General features: G+C 34.2%; 1 protein-coding gene across 2 annotated transcripts; it reads left to right on the forward strand.

Moving 5' to 3' along the window:
• The first annotated feature begins 2,287 nt into the window (after nt 1–2,287).
• On the forward strand, nt 2,288–14,357 carry LOC114244205 (uncharacterized). 2 transcript variants are annotated; one of them, XM_089735118.1, is made up of 8 exons: nt 2,288–3,687; nt 4,347–4,510; nt 4,910–5,062; nt 5,273–5,358; nt 7,492–7,649; nt 7,990–8,268; nt 9,297–9,529; nt 9,655–14,357. In XM_089735118.1, the coding sequence occupies exons 1-7, from the start codon at nt 2,508–2,510 to the stop codon at nt 9,491–9,493; spliced, it is 2,217 nt and encodes a 738-aa protein (XP_089591244.1). In that variant the 5' UTR covers nt 2,288–2,507; the 3' UTR covers nt 9,494–9,529; nt 9,655–14,357. The 2 variants fall into 2 exon arrangements, with proteins under 2 accessions (XP_089591244.1, XP_028031756.2); XM_028175955.2 differs by having other exon boundaries at nt 9,297–14,357.
• The last annotated feature ends 899 nt before the right edge of the window (nt 14,358–15,256 follow it).

The following is a 15,256-nucleotide window of genomic DNA, read 5'->3' on the forward strand; positions in this document are numbered from 1 at the left end:
AGTTAAATAACTAGAGCTTCTAAATATTAGGGGTTAAAGTATGAGATTGCCAATTTGTACTGAATTGAAATTCATTTTGTTTGGTCATTTAACATTTTTATTTAATAAAAATATCTACCATTATTATCTATACATTGTTGCCATCTCATAGGAAGGTCATTAATTATACCTTTGCGATAGAACTCTGATGATCTAGATTCTACAAACTGTATGAAAGCATTTTGTACTGCCTCCTGGGAAGAAAACTTTTTATACAGTAGAAAATTGTCTAAATCTCGAAAAAATGGTAGTCCGTTGGTGCAAGGTCTAACAAATATGGAGGGTGACAAATGGTTTCTAATTTCAGTTTCTGTAGAGTTAAAATTATTTCTCGAGCTGTATGAGGTCTCGCGTTATGATGGAGCAATAATGGTGAAGATCGATTCATGAGTCGGGGCTGTTCCACTGCAATTTTTGCTATCATTCATATTTTCACAGTTCACCCATTTTTCATATTTTTTTATTTTATTGATTTGACGCAAATGAATCAATATTGTTGGTAAAGTAACGTTAAATCATGCCGCTAATTACTGGGTGGTTTGGCTTAGATCGGCTTCCACCTTCTCTTTCAATTCATTGTCAATCACATGTGCTACGCACATATTACGAGCTGTTTCAGCAGCGTTAGTTCCACGCCGGAACTCGTATTCAAAAATCACTCGAATTTTCGTAATAACATCTTTCTTGTATAAGCTGAATAATAAAAAAAATGAAAATCGATACCTAATCGAATGTTGCACATTTTTTAAAAGAAGAACCTCATAGGCACCGTCTGAGTTTCAAAAAGTTTCACCTAAAATCTCAAATCATGAAGGTTCTATGTCAATTCGAAGTACCTATTACAATAGAACAGCAATTTCATACTTTAACACTTAATTAATCTGGATTTTTGGCGGGAATGTGAAGATCAAAATTGTGTGAATCATTTTATAATATATTTTTAATATAGTGTTTCTTCGGGCTTAAATATGTAACAATGGTTTTTATTAACAATTCAGCATCTGTGAAAATGGACAAGTGTAGAAAAAGCAAAGCTATTGGACGTAATTTCTCGAGTTTTTCAAAAAGACCGCGGAAATATCAGTAAATAACCATTATATTTTTTAAACTTTATTCCAACCCACTTCATCTCGATCATTTTAATTTCATCACAATTGATTAGTCACCAATTAATCAACTTTACCGCTTTTCGCTTTAAGTCATTTTTCAATAAAATTAGTTATACATGTCTGTTTTTATTAATTGAAGATTTCTTAAACTCAACCCTGGAAACAAAGGCATCCCAAGAAGCTACATGCCATAATTAAAAAAAGAAGAAGAAATTAATAATCTGTGTTTCGTTAGGTAATGTTTTCCTGGACCCCCAAAGTACAGCTCGACCAAGCTAAGTTTGCACCTCGCATCGATTACCTCACACTTCCACTTAGGTATGGTCTGAAAAAGGGATTCGCTATGACTTTAAAAATGTAAACAAATGTTTGTTAGATTTTACTTTTCTTTTGTTGTTTTTAACAATATATTATACATAGGTACATTAGAATATAGCGATATCGGGTTTTTGTATTAAGACCACCCGGACGTTCTTGCACTTTTTAAATTTGTATCCCAATTGCTCAGTAATAATTTTCCATTATGTTTCTTTTTCAGGATTATGTTTCTCCCTTCACTGTGTATCACCTTTCCTTTCATTTTGTTGCCCACAATAATACTCTCAAAGTAAAAAAAATGAACGTTAAGCGTTCAGTAACAACAGTTCAACAAAAACTTAACAAAAATAGTCCAATAATCCCTGTTTTCCAATTACAGAGCATAATGCGACATAATGCGACTCAGTGGCGCACAATGCCGAATTGTGCTTGAGACTACTCGATTGTGCGAAGCGTTGCTGTAGTTGGAACATTCAACGTTGAGCATTATGCCGTATAATGCGCTCTAGTGCTGTAATTGGAAAACAGGGATTAAAACTAAACTTTAACAAAAAATCTAATAAGAACAATAAAAAAATTAAAAATTCAACGGATAGGGAGACGAAAGCTCGTCTGACGCGTGTCGGTGACAAAGATGCTAACTGTACTGACGCGACAGGGCGATCGCGGGAAGGTGAGCGGGGAAGTGGGCAGAGCGCCGCATTCAAGCGAGGTGCAAACTTAGCTCGGTCGAGTTGTAATGAACATTTTCTAAATAAGATTTGACTTAAAGATCTTAGTTACCAGGTCATAAAATCCCTTAAAAAAATTTATGTTTTCCTGAAATGTCAAGCAGTTGTCAAATATTCTTTGATAAAAATTACGGATTTGTTTGTTATTATTTTAGAATTATTTTAGTGTAGTTTGCCGGGCGCATTTAACTTATAAACGTTATGGGTTTGTTTAGAATATCGACTCATTTGATCCCTAATTTGCATAACCAACCTTAAATAAAGTTTAAAGTGTGGAACAACGGTTACGTTATACTTGTGAATTGTGATCATGGAACCTCATCAAGAATCGTCGTCATTGATAAGCTCAAATACTTTAGAATGTAATGGCGCAAAGGATATAAAAGGAAAAGGGAGTCCCGTACAAGGAAGTGACAATACGAACTTGGAAAATATGTTTACATCGACTCCCAATCAAAGTTCAAGTCTTTTGTCGCTAAACGGACCTAGATCAAAACAAACCAATTGTTTATCATATAATGAAGTTGTTTCATCGAATAGCTTAGCTGAAAGTAACGCAGAGAGTTCAAAAATTGTATGTACAAATCAGTCAAATGTGAAGATGAATTCGTGTAACGACAAAGACGTAATTTCTTCGAAAAAGGTGTACGATAACGGAGTTGAGCTCAACCAAGATGTGTTGTCATGTCAAAAACACAAGATTTGTCAAGATCTGGCTGCCAACAGCCCTAACGTTCCCTCAACAAGTGGTATTAACAGAGTTAATGAACCTGACAGTAATTGCAGAGAAAGCAGAAAAAGACCTTCCAGTTTAAAACTCAACAGGCCTAATTTTGATGCTGATGATAGTTCTAGTGATACAGGTAATGATGATTATTCTTTAGGCTCTGAAGATGGCTGTATATATACATATAGAGGTGGTGAGCATTTGGCTGATCTACCAAGTTCATTCTTCAGCTTGGATATGGGGCTGCCACTGGATAATCATCTACCCTTGCCGCCAAATTACCCTGTTCCACAGCAAGGCCAAAGAGAGCAAGGTTCACGTGCCTCTAGTCCAGATATGGATTTCCTTGAAATGGATTTTGACCCGGGGCCTTCTTGCGAAATGGATACTGGTGATGAATCCATACCCGATGCTGAAATAGAAGCAGCTAGTAACATGCCAGAGGAGAATGAACCAGTAATGATGTCACCTTCACCAGAGAATGTTTCAGCTCCCAGAGCTAACTCAGTAAATTTGCCAAGTGCTTCTTCGCACAATGATCTTGAAGCTTATTCACATGACATACCCTCTACAAGTAACGATAACACTGGGCAAGGGGATGTGGTTGAGTCAACTAGTTTATATGGTCCTTATATAATGCAATCTAATGCAAGAGGAGAGGAATTATTAGTCCGCAGGACTATGTCACTTTGGCCAACCAGTGGACTTGCCTGTCATCATGCAACAACTGGAGACTTGGTTTGCCTGAGTGAAATGTTAAACAGTAAGATTTTTTATAAATTTTTTTTAATCAGTAGAGCATATAGCATACAATGAGACAGGTCTGCTATTGTGTGCTCATCATGCAACTAAATAATTATTTAGATAGATAAGATTAAAAAATACTTAATAATATTTAATTATTACGTTTTTTTTTAATTTAATTGTTAATAAAGCAACTTTTACCAACAATTTTTACTTTATATAAAAAACATATTTTCATGATATTACCATGGAACATAAATATTAAAGGTTATATGTACATATTTACAAAGGCTATATACAGTAGTTATATTATATGGATAATATTAGTTTTATGAATCGATTTTTGGTTATGTTACATTAATTAGTAGGAAAGTGCATTTCCAACTGAATACCATGCAGATGAAATCCGAAATTATTTAATATGGTTGTTTTAATATTGAACCAATTTTACAATTTGCCTCTACAATTGCAGATGTGGTTTCTGGTAAAAATAATGTCATAATGTCTGACAGAGTTAAAATGTTTAAGAATTCTTCTTCTTCTTCTTCTTTGTCGTTTCCTCATTACTGAGGGTCGAGACCACCTTGGTCCAGTTTTTGCACCAGCTTCCTCCAATGTTGCCTGCATTCGGCCTGCTTAATGTTTAAGAATAGATAAAGATAAAAGTTCATGTTCTAGGTGATGAAGAAGAATATCCAGATGGTATTTTATATGAGTACCACAAAGGACACTCACGAAGAGTTGATCCCAATAATTTATCTTCTGTATACCATCTCAAAATAGCTAAAAATTCTACAGAAGAAAAGACGAAACCAGACAGTGATAGTCACATTCCAACAAAGGTAAAATATGTAACTTGATTAAATAAATTTTGTTTTTCTCTTTGCTAGACACTTGTGTAAGATTATGTTCCACAGCTATACTATATGATGAATATAGATTACTAATTTATGGTCTCGATAGTTTTTTTGCTTTGCAAAACATGCCTATGATAAAGGGTCTTTGTATGGAGACATAAGGTTTCTCATCTGCAAACTTAAATTAACAGATTTCCAAAAAAAAATGTATGCTTGAGCAATTTAGTTGATGAGTATGTATGAAATATAATCTTAATGATGTTTTATGACTACTATTTACAAACGAAGAATATAGAAGTATAAATACATAATATGTTATTATAATAATATTGAAAAGGTTTTACTATAATTTTGAAATTTTTTAATTTAATTTTGAATTCTTAGGAGAATGACACAACAGAACAGGCCACAACTTCAAGTAATGTATGTGCGGAGCTACCACGTTGCATGGTCTGGTCAGAGCGAGAAGCCTGTGAGCGACAGGTCACACAAATCGGCACCTCAGCTTGTGGCGCGACAGCAGTTATTAATGTTTTTGTGAGTGGATTAAACAATAATTAGCTTAAATGAACAATGATCAAATTTGGATATGCTGTATTCACAATTGAGAATGTTTAACCTAGTTTGAAGGTGAAAAATATTTAAAAGGTAGATAGGAATGGACATAATGTCTCAAGTGGCCAGGTGTATCACACTAGTTATCTGTGATCTACCACCTACATCAACAAAAACTAATGAAATTTTCAGATTGCTCTGGGTGTGCCAGTGAATATAGAAAAAATCACTTCAGCTGTTGGTACAAGACTAAGAGCTAACAATGCACCAATACCAAGGTAACGTGTACAAAAGATAACTATTGAACAACCTTAATCTTAATGTTATAGTTATAAGGCATAAGGTTCTACCACTGGTACCCATTGTAATTATATAATACAATATGCATGAGTTAAACTTTTAAAATTTTAATTATATCTAATGTATGTATCCATCTGTGTGATGATATTTATTGTTTTTTTGATACCTAAATATATTATATTAAAAGTCAAGACCAAAAAAAACGTATCTACTCATCTAAAGCAATTCCAAAAAGTAAATGAACTTTGTATTTCCAGAAGTCAGATAGAAGTTAATAATTTATACAAAATGTTCATGAAGCCAGATAACTCATTATTTCATTATCGTTGAATACACATCAGGAGTGTAATTTTAACTATCATAAGTATATCTCATACAACACATTCATCCGACAGTAGTAGACCTACAATTATCTTAGACATTTAGGCATTTAAAATCATTTTTAGAATGAAATTTCTTTCGCAGTTTTATTTACGTTTATTTATGATACCCATTGCTGGGTATAGGCCTACCCTTTTTAATGTCGTAATGTTTGATCGCTCCCCATTTTTATCCACGTCCACCCATCATAACTGTCCATTAGTCCATCGTGCACTGAGACTTCCGGTACCTCTACGACCTAATCTTGGCCACCATTCCCTCACTGTCTTATTCATTTTATTATTAATTCAATATTAATTTAAATACTTTATAATTGTATATTATTGATTATTGATGTACTATGTGAAATTAATAAGGCGCGAAATGAACATTTTACTATATCCAAGGTTACTGTTTTCAGTCTAATTTTGCGATAAATAAACCATTGAAATTGCCTTAGAAAATAATTTTGAGGATTGAGGTATAATAGCCGGCAAACTTCTTGAGCATTTGTCGACGTAGTGGGGGTAAGTTCGCGCATGGTACACTCACGTGCAAAAACATTATTTACTCTGCGTCATAATGCTATTAAATTATTAAAATCAACATATTATGTATTTATTTATATATTTATTAGAACATCAACAAAAAATATAGGTTAATAAGTGTAATAATTTAATCTTTTGGTAAAATAGATATTCCTTCTATTAAGTCAAAACTAGAGCTGTTGCCAGGTCTTCGTTCAGTTGAAGCAAAGCTGGTATTTGTAATTTTTTTTTCGTTATCATAATCTTGACCATCATCATCATCACTGTTTTCATCACCCGAGTCGCTATCATCGTGATAAGTCGACATAGGGCTCATCGGTGTAGTTTACAACTCGGTCGGTTCGGTCTTCTTTTTTGTCTATAATTAATTATTTTTTGAAGATATTCGATTCGTAGTAATCGAATGTTACTTTTTTCAATTACCAGCTTCCGATTACTTTCTGTTTTTTTTCCATCTGAAGCCTAGCTCTTTTATAATTCGTCGTAAGCTTCATTCCGAGCCATTCAAATTTATACCTTCTTTAAATTTTTCTAAGCCTTTCTACGGTACGGAGTTTCGCTGCTTGTTATGTAGTTATTATGATTACATCTTTTTATTACAGATTGAACGAAACTATCCATTCCGGTAACTTTCTTCTTCCCTGATCTTTTCTTACCCGGAGTTCGAAACACGGCGAGCAAGCCAGAGCCTTTAGCTTCGTTAATAATGCACCTAACAGTACTTACTGATGTTTTTCTTGCTTCCGAAGTCTGTTTTACTTTTTCCATATAATTCTTCCCCTGTTTTATAATGAAGCAATATACGTCGTACACAATTTTTCTACCCTTTCTTTTGAATACTACACCAGTTTGTCGCGGCATAGTGTATTTTTTATAAAAAATCAACAAACACTCAACATATAGCAATGGCAACAAAGTCAACAAGCAATTATAACAAATAACTTAACGATTAATAACGATAAACTTTTCACTGTACGCAAGCGTACTTTTGGGAGCAAGCGGAACGGCGCGGTGGAAGGGCGCGGTGCGGGACGCAAGGTTCAACTGATCTACCAATAACGCGCTCGATACGATTTCCCCTGCCGTCGCGCCTCACCCTCACCACCAAAGTGATCTAAAATTCGGTTCTGCGCAGTCAAGGTCATTTGCTCACGAAGTTTGCCGGTTACTATACTAGAATAATATGTAAGTAATTAATTCTAGGTACATTTTAAGCCGCGCGGTCGCCGGTTGCACTGCAGCTGATTTGATCACCGGCATACAGAGAGCTTCTGACGGCCTGGTCACGGCGAGGTTTTTCCCAACCTATCCTGAACGTGCCGTCTCGCTCTCGCACTGGTTAGCTGATTGGATAAGTTTAGGTAATAATTTACTTATATCTCAGTAAATGAATAATTGGGAATAAGGCGTTCGAAGTCTGGCCACACTCAAGCCATAAATACAGATTTGTGTGGAATGGCCAATAGACGTTTAATTGGCTTTTAAAAAATACGACTTACTCTGGTTATTTGTATTCGAAATCGCGACTACCAAACAATATTAACAAGAACGAAGTAATAAAAAAAATGTACTGTTTATTTTGAGCTTAAGATTTTTTTAACTATATGTCTTTAGATTAACATATCATTTATGTCAGTCCCATAATGATTTCATTACTTAGGAAGTTCATAACATTGCAAATGTTTTTTTTCTTCTTTCCAGGAGCTATACCGATCCTAACGCTAAATCTTCAAATGGGCTGTCAAGGAGACTTGCCAGATGCGTGGCACCATCAGATGGTGTTTGGGGTGTCACCGCGAGGGGTTTACTTGTGTAATCCCGTGGAGTGTGTCCGCGAGCACGTCCTGTGGGCCCGATTGGTGTCGCCGTCAGTGCTGTTAGTCCGCAGCCGCGATATCCTTAGCAGATACACACCTGACACGGACCTCACGCCGCTCATGTTTGTGCCAGATCGGCGGTTTCACACGTACAATGTCTTTGGTGAGTTTTATTGTAATATTTAATTTTTTTGAAACAAACATAATCTAATAGGTTGGGGAAAAAGTCTTTTCGCATTATATAGTATGTATGAAGTAGTAATAAAATCTCTTTGGCTATACTACTTGTATCTGGCTGGTTTTAGTATCATTAAAAGTTTAAATTTTAAAGATAATTCCAAATTCAAATTAGGAAAATGTGTAATTTTTTTTTTTTTCGTACTGTCAAGATGAGTGAATCTAATGAAGAAATTCAATACATTTTAAAATTTTACTACAAAAAAGGTAAAAATGCAACGCAAGCCGCGAAAAAAATTAGCGATGTTTTAGACCTAGTGAAGTGTCTGTGAGAGAAGCATAAATTTGGTTTAAACATTTTCAATCCGGAAATTTTGATGTCAACCACTTACCACAAAATAGGAAGAAACTTTTCCCCAACCTATTATACCTCTCGGTCTAAAAATGGACTTCTGTTCTCTCGTGTGTTCTGCAAGTTCCATGTTTTTTCTACTTTGATATTTTTTGTTCCTTAGATGGTTGGACGAGTTCAAGGCACACCTGGTGGTAAGTGGTCGCCGGAGCCCATAGACATCAACAATGTCATTGCGCTATCCACAATGAGACATGAGTTAGAAGTCTCAGTTGTATAGTACGACTGTCCCACTCTTCAAATCGTAACGCATTACTGATTCACGGCAGAAATAGGCAAGGTGGTGGTACCTAGCCGTGCCGACTCACAACACGCCCTACCAACAGTAATTTTTTATTATTTTTTATTGCTTAGATGTGTGGACGATTTCACAGTCCACCCGGTGTTAAGTGCTTACCGGAGCCCATAGACATCTACAACGTAAATGCGTCACCCACCTCGAGATATAAGTTCTAAGGTCTCAATATAGTTACAACGACTACCCCGCTCTTCAAACCGAAACGCATCGGCAGAAATGCTTCACGTGCAGACCCACAAGAGGTAAAACGGCTCTCGTACCGGTCGATTACCGGAATGCATCGTACCTACGTCGCATTTGACAGGTCAAGTCGTGAACTTAATACGGGAATGGCGAGCCGCCGGCTGGGTGGAACGTTCGACGAGGACTCGTCACGTGCGCGTCCCGGCCTCGTACCAGGCCGGCGTCACGGTGGCCGCCCTCACCGGCTCCGAGGCTCACCGGCGACTGAACGCGGCGCGACAGCTGCCCGTCATAACGCCGCAGAACGGTCAGGAATGATTGGGACTACAGAAGCACAACGCAAAAAGACCTACGGTACGTTTTTTAAAAGTTCCATCGTGTTTATAGCATCAAGGAAACTGCACTAAATAATAAATATTTACTAACGATCACGCCACGTCAACTGCCCGTGCTAAGTTCATAAAGAACTTGTGTTACAGGTACCAGGTAACGGAAATAAATGTAAGATTTTTATTATACAAATACATATATTTAGTATACATCCATAACCCTGGAAAAGACATTTTATATTTATCATACAAATATCCTACCTTGGCGGGATTCGAACCCGCGACCTCCTTGTGTAGTGACCATGTCACTTACCACTACACCAGACGGCAGATAAACTAGTACACTGTAAAGAGTAAAATATCGTGTAAATTAGACTCCTTAGATTATTGTATCTATTGATATGATATTTAAAGATTTAAGCGGTAATAAGGTTTTTTGGAAGGAAAACAATATAATAAAGATACATATAAAGGTACACAAAAGATATCATTTTGTGGTTTGATGTCTTAAATCAATAAAATACGAGATGCTATGTTTAGAGCTTTTGCCGGCTTGCTTCATGGGAATATAGATTCGTATAGCAAGGCAGAGGCAAACGATTTTAGAAATGTATTAATTATGTAACAATAGAAATATTTAGAATTTTCCATGTTTTCCTTCCAGCAACATCTTTCTAAACTGTACTTTAAATAGTAAGACGAGGTATGTGAATGGAGGCTGGTTTTTTGTAGTCAGCTATTTTTGGTCAAAACGCGAATATTATAAAATAATTTTATACATTAAAGAAAACTATGACAGTTGATTACATCTTGATTGGCATCTTATATTATTTGTAAATTAGCAACATTGAATTAAAATGGAGGCTAATTGTCGCATCGTAAAGCAAGCACCATATTTAAGCCTTATGTTATATAATTAACATATTGTTATAAGAGTATATATAGTATTACCTTTGCTAAAGTAACTCGGGGAAGGAATGTTCTCCTTCCCCGAGTTACTATAATTTTTTGAGGAATAATACTGATGCCTTGTGAAGAAGATTGTGAATCTGTCTAAACTGTAATATGTCTATGATAAATTTGATAAAAGCATCAAATTTATCATAGAACACGACTGAGAAGAAAAGACATTTATTCATCCTCTAAACTTCATTTAAGTCGAAATAGATTATAATATATTCATATTATTATCATTATTACATGTATTTTGAATTTTCTTAACACCCCGTGATTTTTTATTTGCCCACGTAACAATTTCATTATCTTACCACCGAGTTTTTTGTTTCTGTTAAAAAACGAAAGCATTAGCCCTTTGATTCAACACTTTATATGCCTACACTTAATGCATACCGATTCGTACCACAGCAAGTGAGATGACCGGTCCTTATCTTTCCCGATTGAATGTATGAAATATGAATCATTATTATTTAATTAAACGAAAATGTATATTGTCAATGTCTATTATAAAAACTAGATGATGACCGATGTTTTTTTTTTTGATAACGCCATGCTGTATCTTTAAAGCGGTTAGTTGTCCTTAATTAAGAAAAATAGTATTATTATTCGCCAATAGATGTCGGGAAGAGTTGATTATTGAAAACACGAATAAAACAACATTTTCTGAAAATAAATCGTAGCTAGATCGATTTATCGCCCCTGAAATCCCCTGTATACTAAATTTTATGAAAATCGTTGAAGCCGTTTTCGAGATTCAGATTATATACATATATATTAATATACAAGAATTGTTCGTTTAAAAGTATAAGATAAAGTCAATGATGTTATAGTAAAAAGAGGTAGATACGTTATATTAGTACTAATACGAAGTCAAGCTTGTCCGCGGCGTATGTACCTATATATATTTATAAACACACTAAACTATACGATATTATGCGGACGAATTAAATCGACAATTAGTTGATGATAATATCATATAGCCGCGTGAGCAGAGTTAACTTGACAAGGTTGTAATGTGTGAAAAAGATAGCATGCTAACTAGCAAGACCGTAAACAAGACGAATATATATTACGCAGTGTCGTTGCGATGTCACGACTTACTTCATAGATTAACAATTAAAATGTCACAGAACTAACATAAAATTATTTGATGCCTACGGTTTAGTAAGCAGAATTGATATATTTAAAATGAACTCCTGACTATTCTTTTAAGAAATAAAACAGCAAAGGACAAATAATTTTATTTTTTTATTTTCATTTAGTTCATTATTATTTGGCCAATCCTCTTCATGTCTTTGTCTACGTACAATATTTATCCATTGGTTACATCTTAATACATTTGCCGGAAACCTTTAAAAATAATATCAAATTTGTTAATTCATTTCTCGGTTGTTGTGAGCTAATGTGTAGGCAATATCATGGAAATGTCCTTTCTGTTACATTACTCTTTTTAATCTTGACAGACATCTCTCTTACACTCGGTGACCGGAGTATATGCCGTCGCACTCGAGCCTTTTTTAATAAATTTAAGCTAATATTTTGGATTTCTTAAACAATATAAAAGCAAATCAATTTAAAATTAATACTTTCGCATGACATGTCATCCCTAGACTTTTGGGAGTCTTTCTTGTATAGTTTCTACAGTGTCGCATAACACAGGACGGCATTTTAAAGAAATTTCGCGGAACAAAAAACACAGTCAACGTTACCAATGCTTTCACGAGACTAAGCTTGAGTGCGCTAATTAGCTCAGTTTTACGGCGCCACTTTACGAACTCAAGTAACTTATCTACCTCTTTTTACTATAACATCATTGGATAAAGTATAAGAATTTTAATTTAATACGTTTCTTCAATAAACTTTTTCCGTAAGTAAACATATTTTTCACATTTAGAACACATTTATTTTCGTGTCAATAACCTAAACAAAAAAATAACCTAAAAAATTTTTTTCCCGACTGTCGTTAATACCAATCTTTAGTGGACTTAGCGATGATCCTTTCGTATTAGTTGTTGTTTCTGGTTGTTCATTATTTTCTGGAAGGTTGGCGGCAAGTTCAATTCCTAACCGGAGTAAGGAAAAAGTTTTTTCTCGATAAATTTTCTCAGGTCGTTTGCTTGAACAAATCCAGGCCTTTACACCAACGTAATTAAAGAGATTGAAAAGTACTTGTAACCCACAAGACATATTTTCCTGGGATATTCTTCTGGGTAAAAAGAAATCTGATAAAATCTTGATAAGATATTATAATATCTTATCAAGATTTTATCAGATTTATACAGTATATATACTGTATTAACCTTTTCTTACACTAAAATTTTTCTTTCTGTCGGAAGCTTTTGTTACTTTCTTGAAATTTTAATCCCAACTATTTTCATTCAAATAACTAAGGAAATATTTGCCGAAATAGCAACAAATTGAATGCAATATTTGTCGAATATTAATTTGCATCATATTTTTTTATATGATAACCCTAAAAGGCAATAAATTGTGATCCAGTTCATTTGACCGGTTGTGCCTATAGGTAAACTACAAGTGTTAAAAAAATTAATAATAGAATACTAATTTTATATATTATAATAATTAATAAAAAATGTCATAAAGTCAAAGGTGCTAAAGAGATAATATGATATGCGCATTTTTTGTACAAAAATTTAAGGACCGGTTATGGTATGCTTAGTGTTAATAAAGTTTAGGGCTATGTGAACGGAATTTGGTTTCTTTACAGTGAAAAAAAAATACAATTGATGCTATGGATGATCGATATTAGAAAAGCATCGATTTACAACCGAATGACACGATTAGATTGAGAAAAAAAAGTTTAATTTGAATGTCATTTACATACATATACCTTCAACGTTCGATGTTTTAGATTATCCCCAAAATAATACACACTGGGCTTTTTAAGTCCCACACGTTATTTTTTATTGCTTGTATTGACGCTCAAAATGTTTTAAGTTTAATTATAGTTATGGAAGACTTGTTTTAAGATTTGCTCGTTTAAATTTTGTGAATCGAACAGTGTAAATATTTAATTTAAGAATACTTGTGTGAAATATAATAATATATTGATAAATATTAGTAAATTGGTGCTTACTAGTCAAAATTATATTAGCACATATATGTAGACACACGACTATAATTTTTGTAAACAAAGCGGCGTCTCTGGAAAGCAAAATATGATATTAATGTAATTTGTAGTTTTAATAAATACATTGTAGGTGGTGTTCACATTATTCAACATAGTTTATTATCTATTTAAGTAGGTATGTATACATTTTTGTATATTTCAGCTTTTTTTCTGCGTAATTAAGTAGACGAGCTGCTTACCGCCCATATGATGATAAGCAGTTACTTGAAGTACCCCGAAGACACCATAACGTGCATTCCCCTTGAGATATTCTATTCGGTCGTTTCAGTTACATTAGAATGATTTTATTGCCATAAATAATTACGGAGCCCATAGAGTTAGCAAGTTGAATGACACGAGGTATTCTAACAGATGTCCCCCCTTAAACTGGACACAAAATTGTTTCACTGTCAAAATAGGCATTATGTTAGTGGCTGTCCGTGCGGAAAAACATTGTGCTCTGTAATAAAGTAAAAAAAAAAATTGATCACCAATCTTTTAGTAAATTATAAAGCGAGACTCAGTTAAAATTTTCAATTCAGTTTTTATATATTAAGGTCGCCTATGTAATTTTTTATAACCCTTTTAGGTGTAATTTGTTGATGTATGTACCAATATTTTTTTCCATACTATAGATTTAACGTTAAACTGTGAATGGCTGTATAAATTGGGATTGTTAAGCTATTGTATGTATAATATCTTCACTACACGAAAGCAATGTTATGTATAACATTATATTTTTGGATTATACTATGATAGACATGAATCTTATTTTATTTCATAACCTTTAATATTTGTGTTGTTTTTGCTCCAATTACTTAAATACACTAATACCATTATAATAAATACTAAACCCATTTCATTATAATGAATGCATTACTTTTGGTTGTTCAATAATTAAAAGTAATCAAAAGTTTAAAATTTTTTAAAAGTCGCCGATTAATAACCGTAATCTCAAGAGACGGCGGTAGTTCGATGTTTAAAAATTTGCTTGTTTAATTTTATATATTTTAAAATAAAATATTTATCTAAACATGATATTATATAAAGAAATTAAAAAAAAATCGAAACAATTTAATCACACATTTGTTTAGTTTTATCATATTAATATCAGTCGTCACTTCAGTTCGTTTTTTTTTTATTACAAAATAATAATCCAATTCAAGGGCTCTGGAACAAAACCACATATAGGCTGTATTGGAACTGATCCACAAAATAAATCAAACAGGAGAGCTAGTGAATGTTTCGAAACTAATCAACTTTTTTGTAATTGCTTTGCCTAAGAAGGCAGGCAACGAGCATACGACCTATTTGATGGTTATTGGTCGCTCATGACGTCAGCAATGCCAAACTAATGCCTACCGCTGACTACACTCCTTGTCTGAAGATCGTCACGTCGTGGCGCTCGGGAAACAGAAACAGCGAAGAGGGTACCTAGTTAATTCCAAAGCCAGATAGTACAAAGCAAATCGGAACCCTGGAAACTCACCGTGGGTGAAGGAAGTGGTTCTGGGTGGTGTGGATGAACTCTGCTCCGGTACTAATGAGATGACGACCACCGAAATATAATTTAGCAATGGTTTTTTTTGCATAACACGTAATGTAAGAAATTACATGTGTTACGCGATATCGGTATGAAGGGAGCGATAGTCAGCTGTACTCCCG

The sequence above is a fragment of the Bombyx mandarina genome, chromosome 19 (genome assembly GCF_030267445.1).
Source record: "Bombyx mandarina strain Sakado chromosome 19, ASM3026744v2".
Taxonomy (NCBI): Eukaryota; Metazoa; Arthropoda; class Insecta; order Lepidoptera; family Bombycidae; genus Bombyx; species Bombyx mandarina.

Bases quoted from the DNA above. Each gene is read 5' to 3' on its own strand.
- LOC114244205 (XM_028175955.2), top strand. From the start codon at position 2,508: ATGGAACCTCATCAAGAATCGTCGTCATTGATAAGCTCAAATACTTTA. The intron at 4,511-4,909 runs GTAAAATATGTA...TTGAATTCTTAG, and splicing joins ATAGTCACATTCCAACAAAG to GAGAATGACACAACAGAACA. The intron at 8,269-9,296 runs GTGAGTTTTATT...CGCATTTGACAG, and splicing joins TCACACGTACAATGTCTTTG to GTCAAGTCGTGAACTTAATA.